Source organism: Desmodus rotundus, chromosome 3, assembly GCF_022682495.2.
Source record: "Desmodus rotundus isolate HL8 chromosome 3, HLdesRot8A.1, whole genome shotgun sequence".
Taxonomy (NCBI): domain Eukaryota; kingdom Metazoa; phylum Chordata; class Mammalia; order Chiroptera; family Phyllostomidae; genus Desmodus; species Desmodus rotundus.
In genome coordinates, this window is record NC_071389.1 from 25,984,981 (window position 1) to 26,003,139 (window position 18,159).

Genomic DNA, 18,159 nt, shown 5'->3' on the forward strand with positions numbered 1-18,159 from the left:
GATATTGGGTACTTCTCTGAATCTTAATCCTCTGATGGCTATATTGTGAATATCGTCTAGTGTTTGGCTTGTCTTTGCGGGCCATCTTTTTAAACATGTTATTACTGAAGCAACACATTTAAATGCAGTCAAATCTAACATTTTTCTTTATCGTTTGGAACTTATCTAAAAAATCATTCCCTATTTTGATATCAAATAGTTTTATATTTTCCGAAAAATATTTTTAGGTCTTCACTTCACCTGGGATTTATTTTTGGATATGGCTTGAAGTAGAAATCTAATTTTATATTTTTCCCTTTTAGAAAAAAAAGTCTCAGTGCCATTTAAGAGTTCATCCTTTCCCTACTGACTTGTAGTGCCTTCTCTATTACGAATCACGTTTCCACAGAGCTAGTCTTCATTTTGGTCTTAGAATATTTACTTCTTATTTTCCTTCTATTGGGGATGCTTTCCTCTAGGCTTTTCTCAGGGTTCCCTTTTTCTCGTTCTTCAGATCGCAGCTGAAATGTCATCCCTTTTATATCTTAGATTATGTCTACACGTATGTCAGCTGGGTGACCCTACGACTGTAGAGGATGTGGAAGGACTGAGTTGAGCAGGAGACCGCTCTGGCCAGTTGTTGGCAGGAGGTTGGCAGGACCACAGTAGCGGAGAGTGCCGGGAGCAGGAGCGTCCAGAGTCCCCGTGACGGAAAACGGCGGGCGCCGGCGTCGCCTGGGAGCGCGTCACCACGCGCGGTCGGTCGGGGGCGGAGCCAAGGTTGAGTCACGTGGCTTGGTTGCCTACGCGCTGCTGGGCCGTGGGAAGATGGCGGACGGAAAGGGAGACGCCGCCGCCGCCGCTGCCGCCGGGGCTGGGGCTGAGGCTCCGGCGGGGGCTGGAGCTGGAGACCGAACCGAGACTGAGTCCATGGCTCAGAGTCAGCGCCCCGCATCTCCGGCGCCAGGAGCCCCGGGACTTCGGCCGTGTCTGTGGCAGCTGGAGACAGAGCTGAGGGAGCAAGAGGTGTCGGAGGTCTCATCTTTGAACTACTGTCGGAGCTTCTGCCAGGTGAGGGGCTGGCTGGCTGGCGGAGGGCGGCGGGGTGGGTAGGCCGGGGGAAGAGGCCCCGGATCCATTGCCGTAGCCGGGGCCGGGCTGAAAGGCGCTGCCTCTGCATTTCGCCGCGCCCCCGAGCCAGGAAGGCCCAGCTCGGAAGCCCTGCTGCTGGCCCCCCTCCGCCACTGCCCGACTTTAGCCACCGTCAGGGCGGGTTGCTCCGGGAGAGACTCAGAGCTCGGAGGGCGCCCGCGGCTCCGAGAGGGCCTTGCCCTGCCGCCGTTGCCCGAGCCCCTGCCGGGTGTTTGGAGCGCCATTGCCCGCGGAGGGATTGATGGCTCGTTTCTGCCAGAAGATCCTTTTCCGACCAGAGTGCAGACCTCCAAACTGGAAAGCCTGTTGTCTTTCCCCTGAATAATCCGGAGGTACGCGTTGGGGCTAGAGACTTCTCTTGGGAGCCAGCGTCTACTGGGTCCCTAAAAGATGTGACAGTTCGTTGAAAGGCGTCTGGGGTTTTCTGGTTAGGGATTGCGGAGCCGGTTTGTTGGTTGCTGTTTGCACTTGAAAAAAACCCCAAACATTTAAGCCGTTCTTTCGACTCTTCTGTGTTGCTCTGAGGCGTTGCTACCGTGACTGAGGCTGGGGAGCCTTGCGGAGGTGGGTAGGGTGTCTGAGTGGAAGCGAATCAGGAGAGAAGTGGGGGGTGATCTCCTTCGGGAGTCGTTTGACCATTTCTGGGCCATCCCGGTTCTAACCTATGATTACGTATTTATTGGATGTTTAGTTTAGCCTCCACGATCACCCCGAGATTTTTCTCAGTGTTTTCTGGTTAAGTGTAAAGATACGCCATTGTCACTTCTACTTCTGTTACATCAAGTTTCAGAGCTACTCCTTTCCTTCTTACCTGATACACTTTAGAGGATGCAAAATAATCATAGCGTGTTGACGTTTGGACTCTTAACGTGTCGTTGACTGTTGGGTAACTTGCGTTGCTCCAGACTTACGATTTTGGGGGACAATCGGCTGTGTTGGTCTGGAGGAGAATCAAAAGTTGACCTGTTTGGTTGCTTTTCTCCCTTCTCTCTTGCTGAGCCAGAAGCTGCCTGCCTCATCTCTGAATGGAATTTTGTCCTTGCCAGTCTTTTCCATACATTATGTCAGTTCAATTTTTATGTCTACAACCTGTTGCGCTTCCCTGCACTATGAAATGTTAAGCTTTAATTGTTCTTTGCTTCTTCACTAGTAATGACCATTTGCACTTAACAACCCACATCTATTCTACAAACTTACTGACTCCATAGGGTGATGTCGAGCACTTTACAAAGTGCTGAGAAAACAGAAATAAGACAGCACTTACCCTTGATGAGCTTACAGTTAGGGAGGAGGTGGTGGGAGTTGGTCCCAAATAACAATTTCCGAGCAGTTTTAGTAATGATGGGAGAGGAGGTGTTGTGGAGCTAGTGGTGAGGGAGGAGCCCTCATGGGACATCCTAATGGGAACAACAATTAACTAGTAAAAATAAATAAAAAGATTAACTATAGATTGCAATCTGTGCTTAGAAGAAACTAACTGGGAGAGACCACTTTAGATAGGGTGCGGAGGGAGGGTCCCATGCTGAAAAGATGAAAGTGAGTCATGGGAATGGGGGGTGTGTGCGTAGCATTCCAGGAACAGAATGCTTTGGGAGAAAGAGCTGATTGGAAAAGGAGTAGTGAGGAGGAGGGTAGGAAAATTGTGGGTTTGGGGTAAGACGTCTAAGCTTGATTTGTCTTCCTAGAAAGATAACAAGAAGGGATGTAACCAATCAAATTGAAACTTGACAGAGGATATTGGATATCACACATATGTATTCTTTATGCCAGAGCTTGCAGCTCCGATTTTATTTGAAATGAATCTTTTAATGTCTTGAATCTTGGTTATAATCTAAAGATGTGAGGGCACAAAAGAATTTAAAAAAGAAAGTGCTGCCCTGGCCGGAATGACTCGGTTAGAATGTAATCCGATAACTGAGAGGTTGGATCCCTGGCCGGTGTCCGGGTGCGGGTGCCTGGGACCCCGGCTCTGCCAGGCACAGGATCCCGGGTCTGGGTGTGTGCGGGAGGCGACCAATGGCTGCTTCTTTCTTGTGTCCTGTTTCCCTCTCTTCGTCTCTCTCCAAAAGCAATGAAGAAAATGTCCTTGGATGAAGATAAAATAATAATGATGATGGTGATGATAATAATAAAAGAAAGAACCTTTGTAATTTGTCTTTTCTATGATTTTTTTGGCCAAATTTTTTTTCCCAAGGCGCTTTTTTGAGTAATAGTGAAATAAGAAAAGGTGTTCCTGTGATGGGATAGTGTAGTAGAAAGCACGTGGGACTGGGAGTTTAGTCGGATCTTAATTGTGATTCCGCAGCTGGGAACCTTGAGCAAATTATGACGATGGGATTATATTTTACTTGCTGACCTTTATCTCCTGGTAATGCTTTCTACAAACAGTAAAAATAGAAAGTTTACGTTCAACTCTTTACAATTATTTATCACAGTATTTTTGTCACATTTTTTCTCAGTAGCCCCAATTAAGTCAACTTCGATAAAGAAACAGAAAAAAACTTAGATACCAGATACAGAAAAATATTTTACTTTTATGATGAAGCTAGGAAAATTTCACTATCCAAATTTGGTTTAATAGGGCTTGGTTTCACACTTGAAAGGCAAAATAAGATTTATCTCTCCTCTTAAGAAACACTGATTGTGTGTATGCCTGACATTGCAGCCTGCCTGCTAGGAGCACATAATGTGCCGCGACATAGGTACCGACATTACATCCCCGTGCTCTCTGGGATGCTTAATTGCCAACAAGTGTATTTTCATCAAGTGTTTAGTTTAGAAATGTCCTGGAGACTTAGGTTGTCCCAAGTAGATCCCTCCTGCAACAGAATGGAATCATATTCTCTCCATCTCTTGCAGCCTTTAAAAGAAATGGCTGTATTTTTGGAATTGCACCAAATGAAGAAATAAACTAATATTTGAAAGGGTAGAAGAGCTTGTCTCATTCTGGGCAGAAGTTTGTGAAGATGATACAAACAAAACTTCAGAAGTAATAGTAACTGAGAAAAGGATACTTAGATTAAGTTGTATTCAGTACAAGTTTGTATTCAGTGGCTATAGGATGTGGTTTTGTTTCTTTGTTTTTTTCTTCTTTTCCTCAGTTCCCTTTTTGAAAATATTTTCTGCCAGACAGTGTGGATAAGGTAAACTCCAGAAAACAGTCTTTCCTTTGTTTTGCTGAAAAATTGATGATACCCTGTCAAGTTTTTGCTATGTTTTGGGAACTAGGACTCCTAAAGTCCAAAGTTTTGTAACATAAATTTTGAAGACTTTTAAAGTAATCTTCATTAACAAGCGTGAGGTTATTGGGTGAATACGAGTATGTTGGGAATACCAGTCAAATTAGTTTCATAAGTAACCTTGTTTATATGAGACAGTTTTAGGATCCACACGAACAGTAACTTTGTACGTTTTTAATGCTTAAAGTAAGTACTGCATATATATGTTTCAGTTTTTCTAGGATAGGGGTTTACTATAAAAGGTCTAAGTAAGGTAGGCATGGTTTATTCACCATTTAAACTAGCTGTGTGACCTTGGGTATGTTTTTTTTTTTTTAAACTTCAGTTTTCTCATTTGCAAATGGAATAATATTAGTACTTCTTGTTCTCTATGAAAATACATTGTTGTCTGGGCTAAATAAGACAATCTCTGTAAAAAACAGTGCCCTCAGAATTGTCTGAGTTTCCCAGATTTCTTAGCCTTAGAATAAAAAGTCTTTGCGACCTTGCCCACAGTTTACTTTTTAGCTCTTACCTAGCCAGTCTCATCACCCTAATCCTACTCTTAATTTATTCAAGGGTATTTGGAGTCCATGGACCAACGAGTGATCTCTGTTACTCCTGTGATTAAAATTTTGCCTGTGAATTTCCAAGTGCATTAGTTTGGGAAAGACGATCCTAATGTTCATTTGATTCTTCAAGATCCTAGCCAAATTAGGCTTTCAGTAAGTATTTACCAACTGACTGATCTCCAAAAGGAAAGAATTACTTCAACAAGATCTCAGGTCATCAAGCATTCTTATGTCTTTCCCTTTTGTTATGCTGTTCTATCTTTTCTCTCATTTTCTGCATGACAAATGTTCTTTCTTTAGGGACCAAGTGCATATGTCACTTCCTCTGTGGAATTTTCTGATTTCATTAAATACCTTTCCTCTTACTGGGCTTTTCTGTCTTTTTTCTTTTTTGATACTTTGTACATACCTATGATTTTAACTCTTGTTTTTCTTATTGTCACTGTTTTGGCTCAGGCTTCATAATATCCTCTTTACTAATCTCCCTGCCTTCTGACTAGACTTATCTACAAACCATGTTGGTGTTCTTTCTAAATTTTAAATTTAATCTTGTTAGTCATTTTATTCCTTAAAATTCTTCAGTGGTTTCATCCCCAAAGGCAAGATAAAATTCAGACTCATCAGCCTGGTGTGCAAAGGCATTTAGAATCTGGACCTCTCCCTCTCCAGCTCCCACCTTTTAGCCTCTTTTTTGGGGGGTGAGGGTGGGGGTCCAGTTTTACCTTATTGCTCAGTCTGCCTGGTTAACTTCAGGGTCTTCCTTTTCCTATCTGCCAATTTTATCCTTTCAGACCTGGCTGAAATATTAACAGTTTTTCAGAACTGTATTTTGATTTTAGCACTGAAATAGGTGGTTCTTTCACTTAGTATATTCTCATACATTTGTTTCCACGTTTGTCTCTTGTATTGATTGACTACTAAGCCAGTGAAAGTGTGGGTCTTGTTTAGTCTTTTTTGTATACTTGGTACCTAGCAATTAATAAAATGCTGGGATTACAAAACTAATTTGTTGAATAAATTATATTGTAGGGAATTCATGAAATACTCAAGATGAGTACTTCAAAAGGAACACCTAGAGTAAAATCTAGTAAAAGCAATATTACCCTAAGAAATTACTGTAAAGGAAGAGGATAGGAGATTTTGGTCATTTCTTAGAGACTTTACTCATCAACTTAGCCTACATTCATATAATAATGTGCATATTTACATGTGTGGAATGAAGAGTAGTGTTGATGGAGGGAGACAATGGGAGGCATTATATGGTATTCAGGAAGAGTTAGCAGCCTGATAGGACAACAGCTTGGAAATGTTGAGATGGGGAATGATAAGTCTTCCTAATTCCTTCAGGTTGATGGCCATGAAGACTCTTATGGTTTACCTATTTCACTCATTTTAAGAGATTTTTAGCTCTGGCTGATGTGGTTCAGTGGATTGAGCATCGCCTGCAGTCAAGGCGCATGTCTGGGTTGCCGGCCAGGTCCCAGTTATGAGAGAGAGGCAAGTGATCGATGTTTCTCTCACACATCAATGTTTCCCTCTCTTTCTCCCTCCTTTCCCCTCTCTCTGAAAATAAATGAATAAAATCTTTAAAAAAAAGATTTTAATGCGTTAATCTTTTCTTCTTGTGCTGCCCTCCCTTGGGAGATATGTAAATAGAAACTAGGTGACAGGTAGTTATAATAGCAAAAATTAGCTTTGCAGTGCATATGACCAAAACCTATAAATGTGACCTGCAAGGCAGTGGGAACTTTGGATGCTGTCATTTGCTGTGGTACCACCCCATCCTTTGCTATTTTCTGTGACCCCCTAGTGATTGCAGTGTCTGCCTGTTGATTATGGTCTTTTGAACAATGTTAATAAAAAACTTAAATAGAAAGCACTACTTCAAGACTGCAAAGGCATTGGTAAACTGCCATGTGCCTTATTTTCATTCAGTTCTAGACACCTGTTAACCTGTCTTAGAGGTCTTCCTTGACTATCTTATCTAAAACAGCACTTCCCCATGTTTTTCCAACTCCTTAATACTGCTTTATACTTGTTCGAGTCACTGACTACTACTTGGTACGTCTACTTTTCTTCCTGCCTGGAATGTAAGCAAGTGAGACTGTTGACTGTTTTGTTTACCCATTGCCTAGACTAGTCCCTGGCACTTAACAGGTACTCAATATTTATTGATCTTTTATCTCTTCCTTTCCTTAAATTCCTGACTAGACTTCTTGAGTGTAACAAGCAAACCTTACCTCTCTGTATCAAGAAACAGGGACATTTTTTTTTATCAACCAGTTTATGCTGCTTCTCCATAGGGAGAGGTCTTACTGTTCTTTGTATCTTGATTACTTCAGTAGAACCTCTTTTTATGTTTTCTAAGAACTTCTCATGGTTGCTTATATTCCACAAATAAAGTAATGATTTTTTCCACTAGGTTTGCTTAGAAGATTTAAGCATTTATTTTGGATATAATTGTCACAATACTGGAAACCTGAACAAGATGGTATAAAAAAGTAGATTCCTTAAAACTTTAATTGCTGACATAAAGCCAATGTACAAGCCATTAAATGAAAAATTAGAAGGCCTGTTTAAGTTACCGAACATCTTTTATGTGGTAGGCACTCAGGTAGGTGGTGCTGTTTTCCTTTTACAGATAGAAAACTGAGGCCCACAGAAATAAAGTAACTCCCAGGGTCACACAGCTGGTAAGCTATGGCAGTCTTTAGATTTCAGAGCCCCTGCTATTTTTCCTCTTATTTCCTAAACTGTAGGGGTGTGTGTGTGTGTGTCTGTATATATATGTTGTATATTATATATATAGTATATTGTCTGTATACATATATATGGCATATTGTATAAACTGTAGGTGTGTGTGTGTCTGTATATACATATATATACATACAGATACAAACATGTATTTCCTTTTAAAAAATATTTTATTCATTCATTCATTCATTCATTTATCTTTAGAGAGGGCAAGAGAGGGAGAAAGAAAGGGAGAGAAACATCATTGTGTGGTTGCCTCTTGAGCGCCCCCTACTGGAGACCTGGCCCACAACCCAGGCATGTGACCTGACTGGGAATCGAACTGGCAACCTTTTGGTTTGCAGGCTTGTGCTCAGTCCACTGAGCCACACCAGCCAGGGCATTTTTCTTTAATTATGGTAAAGCAAAAACACTATGGTGAAGAGCTGATTGCTGTATGTTTCTGCATACCACTAAGTTTTGATTCCTTAGTTTTAGCCTAAAATATTATTGTGAGCTCCTATGAAAAAAATTTCCTCCAAAGTTTTTGCAGGTTTTGTTATTTGTCCTGTATGAAAATATTTTAAATATTATAATCTTGGAAGTTGAGAATAAGTTAAATTTCAGACATATGATGATTTCCAGTTTATTCAAGTTTAACAGTATTTCTGCAACATAGCTAGCTTGGAAACTACTGATGTATTTGTCTGTTTGTCATCACTTTTGTGTTAAGTCTGATTTCTTTAATGAGTTTTTTGCATACCTTTTTTGGGGGGTGGTTCTAGTAACTTGCTGTACTGACCTTTGAGTTCATAGTAATTTTACTCCTGAGGAAATAACCTGAGTATGATACTGTTAGCCAGCACAGTAATACTTTATTAACATGGCCATGTGTAAGAATTATTATCAGACATAATAGAATGAATGGTCTAGCTTGGTAATTGCACTGTTATGGTATATGGTCGTATATGTTTATTCATGATTTTATTCTTTAATTTGCTTTTTTTCACATATATTTTAAAGTATATAAGGTATCTTAAAGTAATAAAACTATTATATTTCTTTGTGAGACTCCAGTTAACACATGCTCATTTTGAAAGCTTAAGACAAGATGTTTAAATGCATAAAGCAGAAAGTGAAAGGACTATGTAATCTCTTTTTAAGTATGTTTTATTGATAATGCTATTACACTTGTTTCATTTTTTTTCTCCCCTTTATTCCCCTCCTCCCTGCACCCCCTCCTATCAGCATTCTCCCCCTTAGTTCATGTCCATGGGTTGTACATACAAGTTCTTTGGCTTCTCCATTTCCTATACTATTCTTAACCACCCCTTCTCTCTCTTGTGCCTATCATTTATGCTTATTCCCTGTACCTTTTCCCCCATTCTCCCCCCACCCCTCCCCACTGGGAACCTTCCATGTGATCTCCATTTCTGTGATTCTTTTCCTATTCTGGTTGTTTGCTTAGTTTTTCTTTTTTTAGGTTCAGTTGTTGATAGTTGTGTTTGTTGTCATTTTACTGTTCATAGTTTTTATCATCGTCTTAGATAAGTCCCTTTAACATTTCATATAATAAGGGCTGCGTGATGATGAACTCCTTTAACTTGACTATATCTGGGAAGCACTTTATCTGCCCTTCCATTCTAAATGATAGCTGTGCTGGATGTAGGTCCTTGCTTTTCAGGACTTTGAATACTTCTTTCCAGCCCCTTCTTGCCTGCAAGGTTTCTTTTGAGAAATCAGCTGAGAGTCTTATGGGCACTCCTTTGTAGGTAACTCTCTCCCTTTCTCTTGCTGCTTTTAAGATTCTCTCCTTATCCTTAATTTTGGGTGATTATGAAGTGCCTTGGTGTATTCCTCCTTGGGTCCAACTTCTTTGGGACTCTCTGAGCTTCCTGGACTTCCTGGAAGTCTTATTTCCTTTGCCAGATTAGGGAAGCCAGCCGCTGCCTTGCTGCTCATACTCTCCACCCCAGCTGCCTGTCTCTGCCCCTCCTACCTGAATGAATGAATGTTTCTTTAACTCCTTGGTTGTCGGACTTCCATACAGTTTGATTTTCTGGCAGTTCTGGTTATTTTTTTTTAAATTTGGCATTGTCCTTCTTTTGGTTTTGTGAGGAGGCAAAACAAAGTCTTTACGCCTCCATCTTTACTGGAAGTCCAGGACCATGTAATCTGACTGTTAATCCCTTGGTGTAGTTATCTGATTTGGGGGGGGGAATATATATAAGTGTGTGTATAAACTATTAAAAATTTTAATTGCCCAAGAAAACCAGGAATGCATTCTAATTGCACAAAATAAGAATTAAAGTGAAAAACTGTCACATAACCCCTTATACTGATTTCTGCATCTTCCTAGGTTAACAGTTTGGGATGTATACTTAAAGAATTTTTCTATATGGAATGTGCATATATCTACAATTTTAGAAAAATAATGTCAAGTTTATATGCTAAAACTCACTTATTTCACTCAGTTTATTATACTTGTTTTCCCATGTGTAACACATATTTACTATGTTAAAAAAATAAATGCACAGCATTTCATTGACAACTGCATTGATTTAAAATTCTATAGGTAGCAAAACCTTCAACACTCTGAATCTTAAAAAAACGTTTTAAATAGAAGAGCAATGTTCAAGGTAAAACATACAATGCCACAGAAAGGTTTAAGGGAAAAGTAAGTGGCCTTCTGCCCTCAATCCCACCAGTGACTCCCCAGAGGAGTTAACAGTCTCTTGTGTATGCTTGAAAGCTCGAATACATTCTCTTCTGCAGTTTACTTTTTAATTTAATATATCGAGAAAAACTTTCTATATCAGTACATGTTGAATGCGTATCATACTTAAACTGTTTTTGTTCTTTTTTGTTATCGCAAATGTTGCAGCGAACATCCTTAAACATTAAGCATTGGTTGTTTATATTGGTAATAAAAATTTCTGAAATGAAACTTACTGGATTAAGGAGAATGTTTATTTTAAATTTTGATGGATGCTGGCTTATAAAAGTTGAATATGTACTTCTACCAATAGTGTTTGGGAGTCCATGTTTCGCTGTATCCTTGCCAACTCTGGTGTTATTAAAAATTTTTTTTTTAGTACAAGATGGGGCATGTATTATAAAATACAGGGATTCAAAAGAGAAATATATCATATCTAGACAATCAGAAGAGGCTGCTCACTTCTCAGTTGTTAGCACAGTAATATGTGCATACTCAATAATTAAACTATATTACTCGATGACTTTTTCTCTCAACAAAGCTAGTGAATTGTTGAAAAGTCCCAGTTATTCCAGGATCCAAGGAAACTTCCAACTCATTCATGAGCTGTTTGTTAAAAGAACACCTGTAGGGGGGAAAATCAATACAGTGTATGCATCATTACTGAGAACTGTATACCATCATACAAAAAAGTATTTCATTTTGGGAAGGCGATTCCTAATTTATGGTAAGTTTTACTGTCAGAAATGAGACCACAAAACAACACAATCCAATTCAATCTTAAAAACTGGCATGCTGAACAAGGAGTGTTCTTACTTTTGTAGAAGCTTCTCCTTTGCATTGTCAGGTATCAGGGTTCTGCCTTTTCGTGTGATTTTCCCCATCAGGTCATCAGCAGTAACATGTTCTAGTCCTTTTTCTTTTTTTCCTAGTCCTTTTTCTTTAATTACTTCTGTACAGTATGCCTTCAATTGATCCTGCCACCCCCATTCAATTGATTTAGCCCTTAGCAACTTTGAGGCATTCTCTTTCTCCAGTTTCTGTCAGCTTTTGGTTAATCACTGCTCTCATCCGCCCATCTCAGTTCATCTTGCTAACCACCATCACTGTGGGCAAGGGCTGTCCCTTCCCTGCAACAAACTGACCCTTGTACTGATGACCGTTATCTACCACACTCTTTGGCTGCCTGGACTTAGACTTCCACTAAACTGCTTCATATTTGCCAATCTGATAGTTAAAAAGTGCTGTCACACTATTATATTAATCTGCAATTTAACAGCATTTGCATAGTTTTTCATGTGTATTATGTATTTACATTTTTTCCTGTGAGGTTTGTTTTTACATGTTTTTATTTTTTTTTAATGTTATCAAATGTCATTGAAATTTGATTGTGTATATCCTGGAGCATGACCGTGTAATATTGAGATTTTATACTGCTTTGAGGTTGTCAAGAAGCAGAACACATCAGAGAGTTAGTTGCAGCCTAACCTGGAACATTGGAATGTATGATACAGTTTAGTAATTGGTTGTTAGAGGTTTGTCAGCATACTCGTTTCCAGCAAACGTTTATTGCGCTCATGCATGTGCTCTGTGTGTGTATCTTTTATCAGTGCTGTTAGATAAATCATAGCTAAATAACTGGAAATATGCTTTCCATTAGCTAACTTTTTAAAATACTGTTATCTTTATATGTTTTTATATAAAGGCCACTGATTGGATGGATGACCTTGGGCCAATCAGTTTGTTATTTGGGGCCTCAAATTGCTGCTTAAATGAGGTGACCTTTAAGGTTCCATTCTCTTCCAGTGTTACATAGTTCTGTTGAAAAACACTCACTAAGGATTATTTTCTAAGACATCAATCACCAAACATTGTCTTGTGCATTCAGTTGAAATGAATACTTAAATGTTTTATTTATATAGTACCAATATATAAATTATGAGCAAACAGAAAAATATAAAAGGGACGAGAGTTTTGAAAACTCATTTAAATAAAAATATTAATATTTTTATATTAACATTTTAAAATGGATAGGGCAAATGCCCATCTCAGTGGAAACCACTCTACTAATATGAACTGAGGTTATTTGTTTACATTAGTTGTTATGTTCACTCTCCTTACTTGGCTTTTTTTTTCATAGTGAAATGTTGATTTTGGTGTTTAAAGAACTTGGCAAATGAATATGTTAAATCTAGAGCAAATTATCCCTTTAAGTTTAATAGTGAATGTGGATAAAACATTACATTTGGTCCATCTCATGTTTCATTGTCTTATGAAATGGAGAACATATGCAGTAGAAAGTAGATTTGAAGTTAGGAGGTTTCATTTTAAATGCTCATTCCAACACTCTTGTGACCTTAAACCTTGCCTTGTTGGATTAAAATTTCTTGTCTATGAAATTTGGGGTAATAGAAAGCTACTCCAAATAACAGTCAAATGAGACAGTGTAACACTGCCCTTAGCATAGCTTCTGGTAGCAGATAGGACCACAGTGTGTCAGTTTTTTAATTTCCTTTGTATCCTGAGTATTGTTTTAAAGCAATTTTGTTTCTAGATGTTTACAGAGTATTTTCTAGCATAGTTTTAGATTCAGAGAGCCTATGATGAGCTTTGTAGACTGGGAGTATAATTTATGGTGAATTTTTATTATATTGAGGCAATATGGATGTCCTTTTGGGATTTATAGTGTGTGTAATGGATTTGGCCTGTTGCAACCAACATATCATTCTGTGTAAAATATTTTTTATTCATTTGGCTGTTGATTTTAAGTTGGTTTATTGTTTTGGATTTAAATTATGTACTTTATTGAAATATGCATATATCAAAAGTGATTTGAATTTGTAACACATTGGATTTGAGTCCCTGGAAAAAAGATGGCTGGCCATGTTTTTATAAAAATCATAGAGTCTTATGTTTGGGGGAAGATTATAGAGGTTCTCTAGCTCTTTGTTTTTCCAGCTTAAAACTTTAAGGGGAACCTCCCTCTTAGTCTAGGATGTTAGCTGAGGATCAGAATAGGTTATAATTTCAGTAAAGTTCTGACCTTTGACATACCTATTTACCATTAAACATTTCAGGACTAGTGTATCATTGTGATTTGATATGAGCACCCTTCTACAATGTATGATCTAAGCATTCCCTTTTTAAAGTTTCTACAAGTGCAGTGTGGTCAACATGCTGCTCTCCTTTTATAGGGTTTTAATGAAGCAGTGAGAATTTGGAATCAAACCTACTTAGTTGAATTTGCTTTAGTATTATATAGGCATATTTCTCTCCAATAAAGATGTGTATCTGAAAAATTGTCTTAATCAAATTTGTAAGTTACCAGATCCTTTAATAATAGCGCAAAGTGTCAAAAGTAAATAATATCAGAATACCTGCTATGTGCTACTTAGTATGCTGGGTGTTCTAGTCTACATGGATGGGAAAAATGTGGTTCTTGCCCTCTCTGACTTTATTGTCTAGTGGAGAAGATAAACATTAAACAGTTTTTCATATTACATTTGCTTGTGATACAATAGAACAGTAGTCAGTGTTTGATCATGTGTATTTTTCACCTTCCAACTGATAGGAGCATAAGTAAAACAGTTCCCAATGCCTAACTATTGCATAATTTTGAAGTCTAATATAAATGGTTTTGAATGAATAACATGATTACTTTTTGCCACTTGGTATAGATTATAAAGATATCATTTTCTGTGCCACGTTTCTACAACCACTTTATTGGTATTGGCTGCCAAACTAAAAGTTTGAAGCAAGCTTGTGATTAAGAAGAGGAAGACCCTACTAATGTAAGGGAGAGCAGGGATGCCAGGAATCCATTTTGGGCTGGATGAGGCTTTTATAAGATATTTTAGGTTTGGAAATGCCAAAAAATAAGTATCCTTTAAACATCCTACAGTCACAAAATATTTGAGCCCAGGAGATTATTGCCAAGAGTTAGAAAGCTTTTGTCTATGTATATAAGGCTATACGTACTAAAGTGTTTATAGGTGTCATTTGGGAGTGGGAGTGGAATTAGATGGAACCATAGGTGTGACCTTTTAACTTCTTTATTGCATACACATTTTTAAAGTGGTGGAATTATGTGTGAATTTGGCTTTTTGTGAATTTCAGTATTTTTCAAATAAAATTTAAAAAGGCAAAAAAATAATGGCACTCTATTAATATGAAAGAATATTCAAGATTATTGTTTAAAGAAAAAGTTTAGGAAACTATGTCCCACTTTATGAAACAATGATATATGGAAAAAAAATTGAAAGACAATTACTAAAGTATTATCATTTGTTTCATTTCATTTAAGAACTAGTGGGACAATCACTTTTTGTTTATGTTTTTATAGAGTTTATACTTCTGTGTTACCCTTTTAAATTTATTTTCATTTTATCAGCTGTTGGTTCAGTACTTGTTTTTGCTTCTCTCTTGTTAGATCCCTTGTTTCCTGACCCTCATGTCTTTTTTTTATTTTGAATGTAGCTTCTTGAGTCAGTCTTTTGTTTCTTGATGGTGTTATTAGTCTGGTTGGGTATAGGAATCTGGATTGAAAATCAGTTTTGCTCAGAACCATGAAGGGTATGTTACTTTTTAAAAATCGGATAATCTCTTAAAATACAAATGAATAAAGAATGTACTAAAGTGAATACAACCTAAGAAATAAAATAATTGACACTACCTATGTATCCATTCACAGATTATCATCTACCTTCCACTACCATCTGATTAGGGTATTTAATCATTTCCCTGTATCTCTTTACTTTTTAAATTTTTGTGCATTTTAATACAGTGTATAGTATTATTTTGTTTTTCAGCATTAATTAAATTATGGTAATGTATGTATTCTTAAGTTTTAAAATTCAACAATATTCCTAAGTTTTGTATTGGTATGTGTTCATTCACCGGTGTATAATGCTTTATTATGCAAATATATCACAGTTTATTTGTCCATTCTTTTATTGACAGATTTAGAGGGGTTTATATTAACTAGTGGGGTGGGTATCTTTCAAAAATATCTTGAAACACGGGTGTAAGAATTTCTTTATAGAAAAGAAATTTTGAAAATTGATTTTTAGAGAGAGCCAGAAACATTGATTTGTTCCACTTATTTATGCATTCATTGATTGATTCTTCTAAGTGCCTTGACCAGGGATGGAACGTGCAACTTTGTCCTATTGTGATGATGGTCTAACCAACTGAGCTACCTGGCCAGGGCAGGATTTAAGAATTTCTTTAGGGTCTATGCGTACAGTGGAATTGCTAGGCTGATATATTAGGCCTATTATCAAATGTAATAAGTACCACCAAGTTATTCTTCAAAGTATTTGTAGCAGTTTATGTCAGTTCTCAGTGTATGAATATTACTACTGCCCCACATCGTTGCCAATACTAGATGTAGGCAGTTTTATTTTAGTCATTCTGGTGGGTGGACTGTGATATCTCATTGTGGTTTTGCTTTTTCTGTTTACTTGTGAAGAGCTGTTTATCTTTTTAGTGTATACCCAATTGCTATTAATAGTTCCTCTCCTGTGAATTACCTTATTTTTTGCTTATTTTTCAGTTGGATTATTTGCCTTTTGAAAAAATAGTTTTTATGAAATGATGTATTCTAGACATTAATCCTTTGTTGGCCATATGCTGGTACTTTGGAGTTATCTTCTCCAGTTTATCTTTTCACATTTTATATTATCTTTATGCACCAAAGTTTTACATTTTATTGCAGTAAAAATCATAAATCTGACAACTGAAATGTCAGATTTATTTAAATTCCTTTTACAATTTTGTACAGTTTATGGCCCTTTTGTCTTTTTTTAAAAACAGCTTTATTGAGTCGTGATTGACATAATAAACTGCTCTTTTTAAAAATGTACAGTTTGATAAGCTTTGGCATGTGTATGCCCATGAAACTATTACTGTAATCAAAATAATAAATATATTCATACCCTTACTTAGAAGTTTTTTCTTACCCCTTTGTATTTCCTTTTTATTTTTTTAAGGTTTTATTTAATTTTAGAGACAATGGAAGGGAGGGAGAAAGAGAGGGGGAGAAACTCAATGTGTGGTTGTCTCTCGCATGCCCCCAACTGGGGACCTGGCCTGCAACCCAGGCATGTGCCCTGTCTTTTACCTTTCTCCTCGATACATCCTTCCGTCCTCACTCAACTATTGATCTGCTTTCTGTCTCTATAGATTATATAAAAAGAATTTTATATAAATAAAATTTTACAGTCTTTTTGCTTGGCTTCTTTCACTCAGTATAATTATTTTGAAATTCATTCATGTTGCATATATTAATAGTTAATTCCTTTTATTGCTGACTATTCATTGTATGGTTATGTCAGGATTTGTTTATTTATTCACCTGTTGATAGACATTTGGCTCATTTCCAGTTTTTGGCTATTGCAGATAAAATTGTTGTGAACCTTGGTGTGAGGAGCCATTGTGTGGACAGATGCTTGCTTTCTCTCTCTCTGGTAAATACCCAGGTGGAATGATTGGGTCACATGACAGGTTTTTCAGAGTGAGTTGTATCATTTTATACTCCCACCAACAATGTAGGAGACTTCTGTTTTCCACTTCCCAGTCAAAATGTGCTTTGGCCAGTCTTGAATTTTAGCCATTCTAAAATTAGTGATAGCTCATCGTGGTTGTAATTTGCATTTCCCTAATGACTTACTATGTTAACTGTTTTATGTGTTTGTTATCCTTATATCTTCTTTGATGAAGTATCTTTTCAATCTTACTAAAAAAGATTGGATTGTTTTCTTATTGTTGAGTTTTGAGAGGGGGGTTATATGCACATGGGGTGTGTGGGGGGCACATGCACGCACAGACTCTTTATAAAATATATTCCCCTTTTTTAAAAAAACGTTGAGGCTTAGATTGCAAAGGATGGACAGGTCGGGGATGGTGATTTATATTACTGTGAGGTCTGTCCGGAAAAAGTCCAGCCATTGGTAGTATAATGAGAACGGTTTGCGTGGCAGCTATGTAACCTGGCCGCCAAGGAGAGTGCACTGGAGTGCAAATATGTGCACAATGCCAATGTCACTGTGCTAGTCAGTGGGGTCTGTTGGCGCTGTTGAGTGAGCATGTGTACTATGTGGATATACATTCAAAATGAGTGAGTAGAGCAACGAATCTGCATCAGGTTTTGTGTTAAGCATGAACATTCCTCCACTGAAACTATTTAGATGATTCAGAAGGCTGCATCTATGGGCAACTGGTGATTGGCAGCTTCATCACAACAATGTGCCCACTCATGCATGCATCATGTCTCATGCAGAGTTTTTGGCAAAACATCACATCACCCAGGTGACGCAGCCTCCCCACATAGTCCCGATTTGGCACCCTGCTACTTCTAGCTTTTCCCAACACTAAAATCACCTTTGAAAGGGAAGAGATTTCAGACCGTTGATGAGATTCAGGAAAATATGATGGGGCAGCTGATGACGATTGGGAGAACTATGTAAGGCCCCAAGGTGCCTACTTTGAAGGGGACTGAGGCATCATTTTCCTATGTACAGTGTTTCTTATGTCCTATATCTTCTTCAATAAATGTCTCTTTTTCATACTACATGGCTGGATACCTTCTGGATAGACCTCACACTTCTAACTTACATTCTGCCTCTGGCTCAGTTGGGACTCTCTGGAGAAAACACCCTTGGCCATGACAGATTCTGTTATGGTGATGTCGGCATGGGGAAAGACTGAGGTGTGGTCCACCAGCTTATAGGGAGCATCTGCTGACGAGGATGAACTGAGGTAGACGACATGGTGGATGTCATGTGTTTTG

General features: G+C 38.0%; 1 protein-coding gene and 1 pseudogene across 1 annotated transcript in view; one reads left to right on the forward strand and one right to left on the reverse strand.

Moving 5' to 3' along the window:
* The first annotated feature begins 766 nt into the window (after positions 1 to 766).
* Positions 767 to 18,159, forward strand: part of RLF (RLF zinc finger) — an 80,224-nt gene continuing 62,831 nt past the window's right edge. The window contains exon 1 of the mRNA XM_024554627.4: positions 767 to 1,050. Coding sequence (XP_024410395.2) covers positions 808 to 1,050 — 243 coding nt within the window. The 5' untranslated portion in view covers positions 767 to 807. The remainder of the gene's footprint in view (positions 1,051 to 18,159) is intronic.
* On the reverse strand, positions 10,892 to 11,769 carry LOC112299394 (transcription and mRNA export factor ENY2 pseudogene; annotated as a pseudogene).